Source organism: Mugil cephalus, chromosome 17, assembly GCF_022458985.1.
Source record: "Mugil cephalus isolate CIBA_MC_2020 chromosome 17, CIBA_Mcephalus_1.1, whole genome shotgun sequence".
Classification (NCBI taxonomy): Eukaryota; Metazoa; Chordata; class Actinopteri; order Mugiliformes; family Mugilidae; genus Mugil; species Mugil cephalus.
Window position 1 is genome coordinate 1875062 of NC_061786.1, and position 12936 is coordinate 1887997.

General features: G+C 37.5%; 1 protein-coding gene across 5 annotated transcripts in view; it reads right to left on the bottom strand.

Moving 5' to 3' along the window:
- Nucleotides 1-1564: 1564 nt before the first annotated feature.
- nrxn3a (neurexin 3a) overlaps nucleotides 1565-12936 on the bottom strand; it is a 142841-nt gene continuing 131469 nt past the window's right edge. For 3 of the 5 annotated variants that reach the window (XM_047610501.1, XM_047610498.1, XM_047610500.1), the window contains one exon: nucleotides 1565-3706. In XM_047610501.1, the coding sequence (XP_047466457.1) occupies nucleotides 3402-3706 (305 nt within the window). In that variant the 3' untranslated portion in view covers nucleotides 1565-3401. Of the gene's footprint in view, nucleotides 3707-3968; nucleotides 4336-6297; nucleotides 6830-12936 lie in introns of those variants that run through there. The other 2 variants (XR_007114580.1, XR_007114579.1) reach the window with 1 other exon arrangement.

Sequence of the window (12936 nt, forward strand, 5' to 3'; positions counted from 1 at the left end):
GTTAAGGTAATTTTCTGTACAATCAGTAGTAGTAGAGTAGAAGTAGTAGAAGTAGTTTTGCCCCCCTCTGGCTGTATGAGAGAATGCAAGTACGAAGCATTTCTTCACTTTTCAAACCCAGAGGAAACATTGAATGCTGTTGTATGGTTCAATGTCACAAAATCAATTATCACTTAACAAAGTTCTAGTTCAGTGTCTCTGAGGTTGATTCATTTAGACCAATTATTACATTATATGAGATATTAACACATCTGCATTTTTAAAATGACATTCCATAGAAATCAGTGTTCCGTTACTTGTATCCCACTCTGTGTAATGTGATATATATATAAAGGATGTATCATCCACAGTAGGCTTACGTTAACTTGCCTTGGTGTAAATGCTTTTACCAACATTTATCTGTAGTTTAAATTGAAGTTGCTGTGTAGTTGCTTGCTCTGAGTGTAGACAGACTTTGGATTTGATTATAGGATGTGCAACTGAACAGTCCTACAACCAATCAGAGCATTTGTTGCAAACAAATTCATCTCAGTGGCTCTGAGAGGATGCATGTGACCAAGTCACTGTTACTCTTCAATCACTGGCCAAACAAACTGACTGGCCCAGCAGATCTCTGCTGGGGCTCCAGGCAGAGCAACTCCAGACCAGTCAAGCTGGTTTCTAGGCTAGCTCGCTCCAGCAGTATATGCAAAGATGTGTAAAAAAAAAAAAAAGGAAAGAAAAAAAAGAAAAAAGAACACCTGTAAACTGATAAAAATCGGTTGATTTTCTGTTGATCTGGCTTCACACGACTGCTTCACATTAAAGTTCATAGCCGCTGTCTTAGTTTCCAGATGTGGCACACGACAATCTGTTCCTCTGTGGTGTTGAGTTTTCACAATGATTAAATGCTGAATATTAATAACATGTCAGCTAGAGGATCTGAAATAATAAAGTTGCAAGTGCATGGTCCAAATTTTCCAATATGTGTTTCAGCTGTTAGGAACATATTATGTCTTCCTTGCCAAAAATATAAAAGATTACCCACACATACACAATTAAGTGCAACAGTGTATACGCTCATGGACTTCAGGGGATTTTCTGTTGCTGTTGAGCTGAACAAGTATCAGAAAATAAACCAAAGCCTGCTTTTGTTTTGTTTTTGAAAGGGCCTTCTCCAAGTAGTTAAAGGTGGAGCTTCTTTTCTTTTCTTTTCTTTTCTTTTCTTTTCTTTTCTTTTCTTTTCATTTCATTTTACCCGAGGGAAAACACGAACACAGCCCCAAACCTGTTTTGTCAGTTAGCTTTATGACGACAAACACAAAGACGACATTTACTGATTTCTGTTTGGAAAATGCTGATTAATGATATCCGTGGAGTAGTTTTCCAGCCTCCTCAAACCACACTCATTCAGTGCTGCAGCTGTGTAGTCATTAATTTTAAGTATTGTAAAGAACATTTGTGAAAGTACCTTTTTTTATGTTTGACTATTCTATTCCATGTTGAGGATGGGGTCAAATATCAAAGATAGTAGTAGTGCCTCACACAGCGGCATAATCCGACTTAACCAAAGACTACAGTATCATTTCAGAGAAAAAAAGAAAGTTTTTATTTGTTATCAAACTGATGAAAAAGGGTTATGAAAAGTAACCATTATAACACAAAAGTGTGATTCCTAAGAAAGAGCCTGCACCTCCACATCTTTAATGACAATGGCAGATAATGGGAACAGAAACAGACAGTAAAGTACTGTCAAAAGAAGATGTTAACTAGTGGTGAGGAGATGATGATTTTAGGTGACCAGTCCCACTTTAAAACATACTTTGAGCTCTATGAACTGTAACCCCACCACCCACCCACTATAGAATCTTTGTTTTTCTTTCATTACACTGACTTTATACTCTCTTAAAAAAATAAAATAAAATAACACTAGTTCAACCCAGAAGAAGAAAGCCATGGTGTAGAAGAAAGGGCACCTTGTATTTGTTGGACAACTGCAAGTAGTTAAATATTCATGCAACTTTAGAAACATCTCTGTTTAGATTTCTAGGCTAACAATACATTTTTATTCTTTATGAATATCAATATGATTCTCCACATTCTGGTTAAAGTCTTTCTCCATGTAAATTAACAGTTAATAGACTTTGTCATGAAATCTGCTGATAAACCATATTTTCAGTCTGTACAATAGAGGTACTAAAAATTACAACTGTCATGGTATATGTACAATTTACTACCTACAAAGTACAACAGATAGCATGTAATAAAATATGTAAACAAATTTCTTATTTTTTGACACAGTTTACTGTGACGGCAGATAGAATTCACACTTTCAACATTTGATTTATTTTTGTATACACATTTGTTAACAGTGTTGTAGTACTGCATTTGTCGTCTTCCTGACACCTCCATAGAAAAAGAGAATGATAGGCAATGAACCAACATACAGTTTTGCAAAAAAGATAAAACCACCACTGGCTATGCATCACTTAATAGACCTTTTTCTTTAGAAGTTAGATATTTTTTTTTTCCATGGTCAACATTTTTGAGGGGTTCAGAAAGAGGGGAAGTCCTGATTTGACAATGAAGACCTGTTTTTGCATTAAAGAGAACATGGTCCGAGTTGAACACTGTATACTGGACTTTTACTATACTGTACTTTACTGTAGAATCAGGATGGCATGCATTTTACAATCATTCGCTTCTTACCAAGACAACCAGCGAATTCTTTCCACAAAAGTCACTGTGTCTGTCAGACAATGAGAATAATTGTGGTGAATTAGATGCCAGAGCAAACAGAGGTATGAGATCTGCCCTCAGCAGTTTGCTCACTTAGTTGGATTTTATACACAGAAACAATTTTCTTTTCTTGCTCTTCTTTTTGTCTTTTTTTCTTTTGCTTAAAGCAAAAATAAGTAAGACACCACACTTATATTATTTATAAACCATAAAAATTTGTAGTATTTTGATACAAGAGTCCTTTTGACTTTTACAGTGATTGTGTGCCTGACCCCCTCTTGTTAAGCACTACATGTTGCTTACATGCTGAAAATGTATAAGATTATGAGCCTTTTGTAATTAACAATTTCACAAAAAATTGTTTAATGCCAAGGATCACATAGCTCTAAAAGTCACTTAGGAGAATGATGCTGTGAAATATTTCTATACTGATAACGTCTCTGACCAGATAGAAGAGTATGGTCTCTAAAGTTGCTATTTAACCTTGTCATTAAGCTTTTGCTTAATAGTAAGTGTGCTTTATGTTACAGTACATATCAGTCCAACTACTCAGCACAGTATAGGATTATTCAAGTTCCATGTTATACCATCATTTGTCATAGCTCCTCATAAGGAAACTGATAAGTAAGTGTTCTCTTAGTGCTTTCTTTCTTCGCTCTCTCGTGTTCACGAAAGTCTCACAGTCACACATAATACTCCTTATCCTTATTTTTCTGTCTCTTGTTGCTGCCTTTCAAGCTCTGCTGTTTGTCCTTCATGACAGCTCCATTGCTCTGCACAGCTGAGTTGGTTATGTAGTTTCTGCTCTCGTCCACCTGGTAGGAGCCTTCATCCCTGTTTCTGTACTTATACATGGCATACAGAAGGATGAGGATGCACAGGGCAGCGGCCGCCACTATTCCGATGACCATCCCGGTGGTGCTGCTAGATTCACGGACCACTTCCGAGGGCCCTGGGTCTCGCCTGACGCCTGGCTCTGTGGGGAGTGCTGTGGGTATATTATGGAACATTGGGGAGGTTATTAATGGGCCCCTCAGCTTGGTGCTGTCTACCTCAAAGGATGTGGGCAATGGAAGCAACACTAGGTCGGGCTGGGGTTTTAACTCGCGGTTATTCATTTTGCCGGCCGGCTGTTTGGCCGGAGCATTGTGGAGGGTTGCGGTGGAGGCAGAGGTGGTGGTGGTGCGGCTCTGGTCGGCGGTTAGTGGTATGGTGGTAGTCCTACTGCGTCTGGAGACGGAAGGTTTGTTAGGTCTAAAAGTCTTGGGCACGTTTGCTTTGTAGTCACCTTGAAAGCCTGACGTGGACAAGGTCTTATCTGTTACCAAGGAGAGGGTCGAGTAAAAATCTTCATCATCAGTAGGGGGCAGGTTAGACTTGAACGCTTTCCCAGAGCCATACCCGATATCACCAAGCCATCATCATCACAATCATCGCTGCCTCGGTCCGACAAGCAAGGTACCCCCGCCTCAGTGGCCTTGGACAGGGACTCTTTGGTGGTCTCAATAATGGTGAGGAGTGGGTGGTGGGTTGAGGGAGTGGGAATGAAGGGTGCACGAGGAGCTACAGAGGGGTGCGCTAATGGATCCTCAAGTACTCTGATGACTAACTCAGCTCCTGGGGATGGACAGACAGGTAAGCAAATTAGAACGCTACATGGAAGTTTTATACACTGAAACAAACACCACAAAACTAAATCCATCATCTTAGCATGCCAGTTACTGCCCAATTAAGACGCTTAAGTATATAAACTTGTTGAAATTGTGACAGTAAAAGGTTTAAGAGGAGCAAAAGCATGAGTCAGGAAGATCAAGCAAAAATATTTTTTATGCTAAGTGTAATACATCCTTTCTGGAAAACTTTATAAAATGTTTAAGTAATACTGGTGCAGTTTTCAAGTGTTGATTTAAGACATTTACTGTTAAATACAAATAACTGAAACTACATTTATCAGAGTAGTTGGTCATTGGTAGTATATTTTTTCACTTTATGGTAAACCAATATGATAAACTAAGCTGTTACCTAATCTGCTCTACATAAAGTTAATTCTATTAACCAAACAACTGGCTGCCATCCTTCTCTGATCATCTTAAACCTTTTGCTTTACAGAAAATTGTAGTTACAGTTCTACAAACATTTCCCTAATGCAGAGCCTCCATTTGTCTGTCTGCTTTTTCAAATGGCTTCACTGCACTGTTCTAAACGGAAAAAAAAAATATATATATATATTTTTTTTCCGTTTAGAACAGTGCAGTGAAGCCATTTGAAGCCATTATAGCCATTATTGAAGCCATTATATGTGTTGTATGCATACTGTTTATTCCATGAGTAACTATGTTTCTGTGCAAGAGTAGCTCTGCCATGAAGGAAAAGATCATTTAACTGTAACTAAAATCATCTGTAGGAAGTGAATGGCTCACTCAACGCTCACTCTCTGTGAAATACAAACCTGGGTGAAAGATATGACATTGTGTTTTGGAGAGCTTCATATCGTGGTTGGCCTCTTACCCTCCAGAATAACAGAGGTTGTGCCTTGGTGATATGCTACAACTGAGCTTTTTTTTATGACGAGATCAAATCTACAAAGATATAAATTATGTTTACCTTCTAAATTAAACTCTATGATAAATTTGTCACAATGGAGTGGAAGTGTTGATTTGTTTGTCTTTTTAATTTCATGTATGTAGTCATATTGCATAGGATTATGCTGATAAATATGCCTTTGTAGCAAAAGGCTTCTCATTTGGAACAGTTTTGGTTCGGATTAAGGTATCAAACAAAACTCTGCCCAGTACCTCCACAAATTGCAAACAAACATATGATTGCCTTGCTGTTTGCCAAATATGGGTTTAACCGTTTTAGTTAGTTTAGTTAAAAAGATGTAAAAGATTCAGTGCTAATCAGCTAAACATAATACAGTAGTTACGTAACGTCTAGCAGGAATCACTGGAGTGAACATTCAGCGTGCCAAGGACACATTTACATATAATAAAGTACCCACGGAAATCAAGCATATGCACAGAAACTGTGATGCACATTCCAACTTAGCTATCAGTTTAACAAATACATGAACTGACAGATTATCACAAACACCAACATACACATTCACAAGCACACAACTCCAGATTGAACAAAGGTATTTTATTCCATAAATTCAAGCAGTAAAGGCGAATGTGAGGACACATTCAGCGGTCTCATGCCCACAGCTTCGTCAGAGATGCAGTTTGCAAACTTTAAAAAAATAAAACAAATATGGCTCAATTGGATGTACTTCCTAAAAAAAAAAAAATGAAGGATTAACCTGATGAAATTTAAGTGGCTCATTTGTCAGTGAGGAGGAATAATTCACAATGCATAAAGGAGACAACACTTGACACCAGGTATGAACTGTCTCTCAGTTATTGGTGCTTCCTATAGTTTCAAAGAATTTAGTGGCATTGCTGCAGTTGCAACACCGACCAAGTTCATTAACTCCTTTTAGTACACAAGAGCCATCCAATTCTCACATTTTGCAAACTGCATCTTTTAAAACCACTTCAAAGATAATTCAGACATACATACTGGATAGTGTCAACTTACATCAACAAATTGCCCGCATGATTTAGGCATGAAAAAAAAATTTACAAAGGAAAGGTTGTGTAAGAATAGCCACTTGGTACCGTTAAAGATCATTTGTATCGATTGTAGATTGTGTTCTATCTTAAAACATGACGGTACAGGGAGGCAACAACACATACATCCACACCACATAACATAAAAAATAAACACCATAATTCTGTTTTTTATGTTTTTTGTTGTTTTTTTTTCTGGTAAATAAGTTGTTTATACAAAAAATGTGTATCTGCATCTTTTTCATTGCAGTAGACTTCAATGGTAGCTAAAATCTATTCATGTTACAGTTTTTGCTTAATTTGTCATTTGTTCTTTAGTGTAGAATGGATGGATGACTTTATATTTCAATAACTCTAAAGACAAGGGAGAAGGTGAAGAAGGGGTGGGACCTATGAACATACTACAGAGGAAATGAGGATGATGAGGGTGACAGTGTAAGTCAGTTGCCATGTCCATGTAAAGGCAGTACGAAGCGGTCGGGCGGCATTAGAGCTTTTGGCTGTAAGGAAGGGATGGGGATATACAAACAATGAGCAATATACATGCCCATCTACAGAAAAGAACAGAAGAACTCTAACACTGACATGTCTTACAAACCCTAAACTGCAACTTCTTAGCCATGCAATTCATTGTTTTTTCATACAGTGAAAAGATTACTCAGCAAAGATAAATTTGTTTTGTCAAGATAGGTTTGAAAAAATCTGAAAAATGGAAGTTATGCAAGAAGAGGATCTGGAACTGCTTCACCTACTAATTTGTGGGTTTCTGCATATGTTTACAAAAAGTTGTGAAGTTGAGCTGTGTGTGCTGCTTTGGATATTTTTTCTTTTTTTTTTTTGTTCTTCAGTATTCATCGGGACATAAAACCTTAGGGCATAAAACACACAAGGTAGTCGCTGAAGGAGTTCCAAATCCAAAGATTCAAATTATATCAAAAATATTTCACACTGTGATTTAGGTATTATCTTGATTCCAAAAAAAGAAGAAACATACTTATAATAAGCCAAAAAAAACATAATCAGAACCAAAATGTCAGTGATCAATTGGATAATTACAAAAAATATGACCAGTTAAAACTATCAAATGAAAAATGTTAAGATGAAAGAACAAAGCCATTTAAAATTTTTGCACACACTACAACCAGATGCACACAATAGAAAACAGACACTGTTGAGAGAGGCACTCGACTGGAGGACGGGCTCCTCTCTCATGTGTTTTTTGATGACAAATCTATCTGTAATGTTAGTCTTTAAACATGAACCGGCCGTGCAGTCTGGGTGTACATCAGAGAGAGACGGTACTGGCTGAGAATGGGTTATTATTATATTTGTTGTTTGGTTTTGTTTTAGTTGTACTGCAGGATGTTGATGCATGCTTAAAGTAAGTTGCATTTAGGGAAAGTAGAAAAGAAATAACACAGCAAACTGGGCGCAGGAAGGACTGACCAATGTTAGAAAAACAGGAAACGGACACTGTATCCCAATCCCATAAAGAAATAAATGGCTAATCAAGATAAAGCAACAGCATGTGACACTCATGGCACACGTGTGCAGAGTGACACACGCAGTCAAACTGCGACTTTATAAAGCTACAGCCAATTCTGCCCCATTAAGGTTGTGCTTTGCATTACGACACAATAATTTCATTTCCCACCACTTGACCACCATGCAAATATATCCCTTATGGAAGCTGATAGGTTTGACTTTACATAATGTTTACCCCCAGCGTATTCAAACTCAACCCCACCACAAACATGTGGGTTAATATTAGGATGTGGTATGCAATTGGGACACAGCTCGAGTAGTTGAGAGAAGGAAAAAAACACAAAACATGTTTTCGTAATGTTGTGCTAAACATGAAATGCGGTTTATTCCGAATTTTGAGTGAATACTGAGTCAAAAGACAAGTGTAAAGCTGATATCCATGAAACTGAAAACGTTGCTGCCCGGTGCGCTGGTGGAAGGTGTGTTCCACAGTTGGCAGCTTCAAGCAGATGTTTGAGAGCCATTTATATGAAACCTGTCACAGCAAAATGACCTGCAGCTAGTAAAAACAACAACAACAAACATTTTAAAGCTGAGAATAAAAGAGGAAAGGTCAAAGGTATTGCCTAAATGGTTGACACTGGTGATTTCCTACTGGCATGTACACTTCCAGTCAAAAATTTGAACTCAATTGAATGAGAAGATGTGTCCAAACTTTTGACTGGTGGTGTATTCCAGGCCTTTAGTAAATTAGCAACAGGCTGCAGACCAAAACTAAAATAAAACTAAACAGCTGTGATCAGTTCTGCTTGTGCTGTACAAGTGGTTTGTGTGTTGTTAGAATCCTGTCCATGTTCTCAAATGAGGGAAACTACCAAAGGACTCACTGCCCTAAGAGTCAACAGTAATGGAGTTTGATTCTCCACATAATATTGTTTACCTTCCACATGTACGTGGACTGTGGTGCAAGTTGTCCGTCTAAATACACATTTTTTGCTATGCAAAAACAGATGTCAATTGCTTATCTGCACTTAGATTTGGAAAACTGCATCATTGCATCAGTAAACCAGCGTGACTGCAGCAGCTAACCCGAGGGGACATATCTCAAACAACTAACCACAGCCGTGGTGTATATATATGGTTTGTATGCCATAACTCCACCGCTTGGAAGGATATATAAACACTTAGTGACAGAAAAAAATATAAAGGATACCAGCTTTAAACTTGTGGTGTCTTCTGACATACGATTAAAGATTTTGTTTACATGATTTGTTTTTTCATGTAGGTAAAAAAAGATATTTAGAGACGAATGACATAAGATGGCAAAACTCTGTTTAATATATGCTTGAGTAAAAAGGAACAGGGACCAGAGGTTGTAGAAATATTGTGAATATTATACCAATGTGACATACTTTAGAAAATGGTCAACATTTATATGTGTGTGTTTCGTTGATTAATCGCAAAACATTGAAACCCTAAGCTTTTTATTTTCACTGACATTAATTATTATTTTATTCTTTAACAAAATTAGATTATAACACACTTTTTTTTCACATGATATACTTCTATCATTGTGCTTCAGCCTTATTATGTTTATATGATGATTAAATAACTAAATGACAGTATTAATATGGCAGTCATGCTAATAATTTTGGTCATAATGAAACAACATCTGTGTGATACTGGTGGGTGCATGTTACCTGGCTAGCATAACAAAGCAGTTGACATGAAGCGCAGCAATTAATGTACGAGCCGGTATGTGGCCTGTTTAGTCAGCTGAATCAGTAGGTTGATGCAGGAATGCGCCAATATCAAGCCCATCGGATTGGGAAATGTGATGGACAAATCTCTGGCAGACAGTACCACAGCCTCCTGATCCAGATGATGGATGAAGTTCAGCTCTAGAACATACTCAGCATTGTGAATGTAAACTCTCTAAACTTCCCATTGTTCCAGTAAAAGGATGAGAGAACGTGTCCAAAAGTTCTAGCCCCTAGCTTTCTGTGAAACCCTTTGAAGCAACAGCATCGGAAATCATCAGCAAACAAGTGCTCCACAACAGGATCAGTTTTGTGAAACGTGGTGAGCGGCCAAAAGCATTTATCTGTAAACATTGGCAACCACGTGAAGATCTTTTAATGTATTGTTGAAACTACACCGAGGACAGACATCTTCCTGGACTCAGAATCAGCCAAAAACATCTGATGGATGAGGAGTGGAGGGTCAGATGAAGAACAGTTCAGTGACTGCCAAAAGCATGACTTGAAAACATACTACCCATCAATGTTGGAGACAAAGGAGGTGTGAGACATCACTCTATAAAACCTTGACCCACTGCTGCATTGCCATAAAGTTCATCGCATAGGTAGCAAAATGACTACGAAGATGGCTTAAGATGGCCTGATCAACAACAGCTGGGACAACTGGATGAGGGTGCCTGGTGCGAAAACACACAGCAACCTCCTGAGCAAAATCAAATTGATCAAATCTGCTTTATTTTTCATGTACACACAGGAATTTGTTTTCTGCATTTAAGTGGAAAGCCAAACAAGGCTAACAAGGAGGAGCTTTTGTTGAATTTTATTTTAGGAATGCACATTCTATGCCCAAAAATGCTTAAGTAGCCAGTAGCCTATGAAAAACAAAGCATTGGGAAAAGGTTCAGACAGATGGCTCAGATTCCAACAGTCTTATCACACAGAGCAAAATCAGTCCACCTTTATATCTGCTCTTAACTTGCGCCTTACTTAATCTGCCAGTGTTTTGTCAATTTTTACTGAGCGTATGGTTTCAAGCATTTGTTTTCTATACAGCCTTGTGGCTGTATATAAAACCACTGACAGGAGATGGAAATAACGGGCTATCTTATATCATTCTAGTGTTCTGCTGGGAAACTTTTTGACCTGGCATTAGTGTGGATGTTACTTATATCAATGACACTCGGTGATGGCAGCAGCCATCCGGATGTAGCCTGACGCAGGCACCTATGCAAAAACGCTTTAGGAACAACCCAAAAAACATGAAGAAAAGCACAAGGTGTTGACCTGGCCTCTAAATTCACTAGATCCCAAACTGATCAAGTATCTGTGGGATGATCCACAGAGGCCCCTCCCCTCAACCTTTATGACCCAAAGACCCCCACTACCAACATCCTGTTGGTAGCAGACACCACAGGACACCCTCAGAAGATCCATGTCCATTCTCTGATGAGTCACAACTGTTTTGGAGCCATAAGGGAGACCTAGATAATACTAGGAAGGTGGTCATAATGTTATGCCTGATTGCGGTATTTCTTATCAAGTGCATGTATAATGTTATTGTTGTAGTTGTTACAGCAGCTTAAAGGGAAAAGGTCTTAAACAAGCCTGGATATGCAATTTGGTATCATATAGTATAAGTTTTATTTGCTGCAGTATTTTGGTCATGGGGTACAGTTTTTGCCATATCAGTGTGATTTAGAAAATGAAAGCAACCTGCAGATGGATTGTAAATGTGCATTGGCAGGAAAAGAATTTTGAACAAGAAACTAGTAAAGTTGGTCTAGTGTGAATTGTAATGTAGTCGTCATTTTGCATTGTATTTTAAAGCAGTAACGTGAATCGTGTAGCAGTGGCAAGTTAAACTGAGTATTAGTTGGAAATACTTGTATCTTCAATTATTGGCCCTGTGGTGTAACGTGTTTCACGTTATCACATTTTGTGATATAAAAATATAAAATATATGCAGTCTCCAAGAAAAGAAATGCTATTTAAAGTGTTTGCCATCTTATGAAATCAATTGACGTGTTTTACAACAGAGAACAGAATCACTTGATAACTTATCCAGACAGACAAACATTGACAAAATAAAGACAGTGTGGGGTATGGACAGATGACATTTGATGACGCTACGACCGCAAAAATGGCTTACAACTTAAACACAAATGCAGACAAAACAACCAAGTTAGTCTAAATGCGGGGGCATGGTCTCAAAAGTCATGCAAAGAAATTATCAAAAGTCACCCTGAATAGAATGATTTGAGGAGTTTGATAAACCATGGTAATAATGACTGTTTAAGAGAAACAAAATAGTGTGGAAAATAGTAGAATTCGTTGCAAAAAAAAAAAAAAAACTTTTCATGACATCTACAGTAAAATAGATTGCAAATGCAAGGTAGTTTTAGGGAGAATGTTGGTTGTAGAAGGAATGGCCCAAAGGAAGTGAGAGCATACTTTTTTTTTTTTTTTTTTAAATACATTTTATGCCAACAGGATAAAACATTGATGACAAGAAAAGTTTTTTTTTGGCCTTCGTATTTCCTTTATAAAAGGAATAGGAATGTTTTCTTTGAAAGCTGCATGGTACAAAGCCAAAAGGTACCCCGAAAAATGTGAGGAAACAATTATCATCCACAAAATGTCATGCCACACATGATGAGGCCAAAATACAGGAATGCAGTTTTTGGACGAATGGCGAATAGACGGGAATGATATCTTAGTAAAAAAAAAAATTTAGAACAACACAAAAACAACAGGAAATAGCCTTGACTTCTAAAAAGAGCAAAGAAAAGTTGAAATCAAAGCATGCCGCTGTCAACGTCAAAAGTGATGTTAGTGTTAGAATGGTGTGAATTTCTGTGTAAACACATGATTGGATGACTGGGGCCCTGTCTTTGTCTTTCTTCACAAATCCCCATGGATCTCAGGCTACACAGTACAGCTTTAAACCCATTTGCACAACAATATTCCACATACTCTTTGAAAAAAATTGGGAATGACCTTTCAAAAAATGCAGTCAGCAAACACTAAAATCCTCACCTGTCTTTATCTTTGACTAAGCACAGTTTATTTAAGAATTATACTCCAAGCATTTCACAAGTGGGATGTTGATGTTAATTATTTACTCACATAGAGCTTAATATGTATTTTCTATTTGCAGAATAGCACAATAGTTTAATTGGAGTCCTTATTTGTTTCTATAGCAGCAGTATAATATTCTGAGGTGTTACCAAACAGCTGAACTGTAAAGTATTGCTAAATGAGTGGATATCTGCATTCAAATGATTTTTGAATGGTCATATTTTATTTTTTAAATGAGCAACATTCTAAAAAATAATACATAAAAAAATTTCAGAAATCTGTCA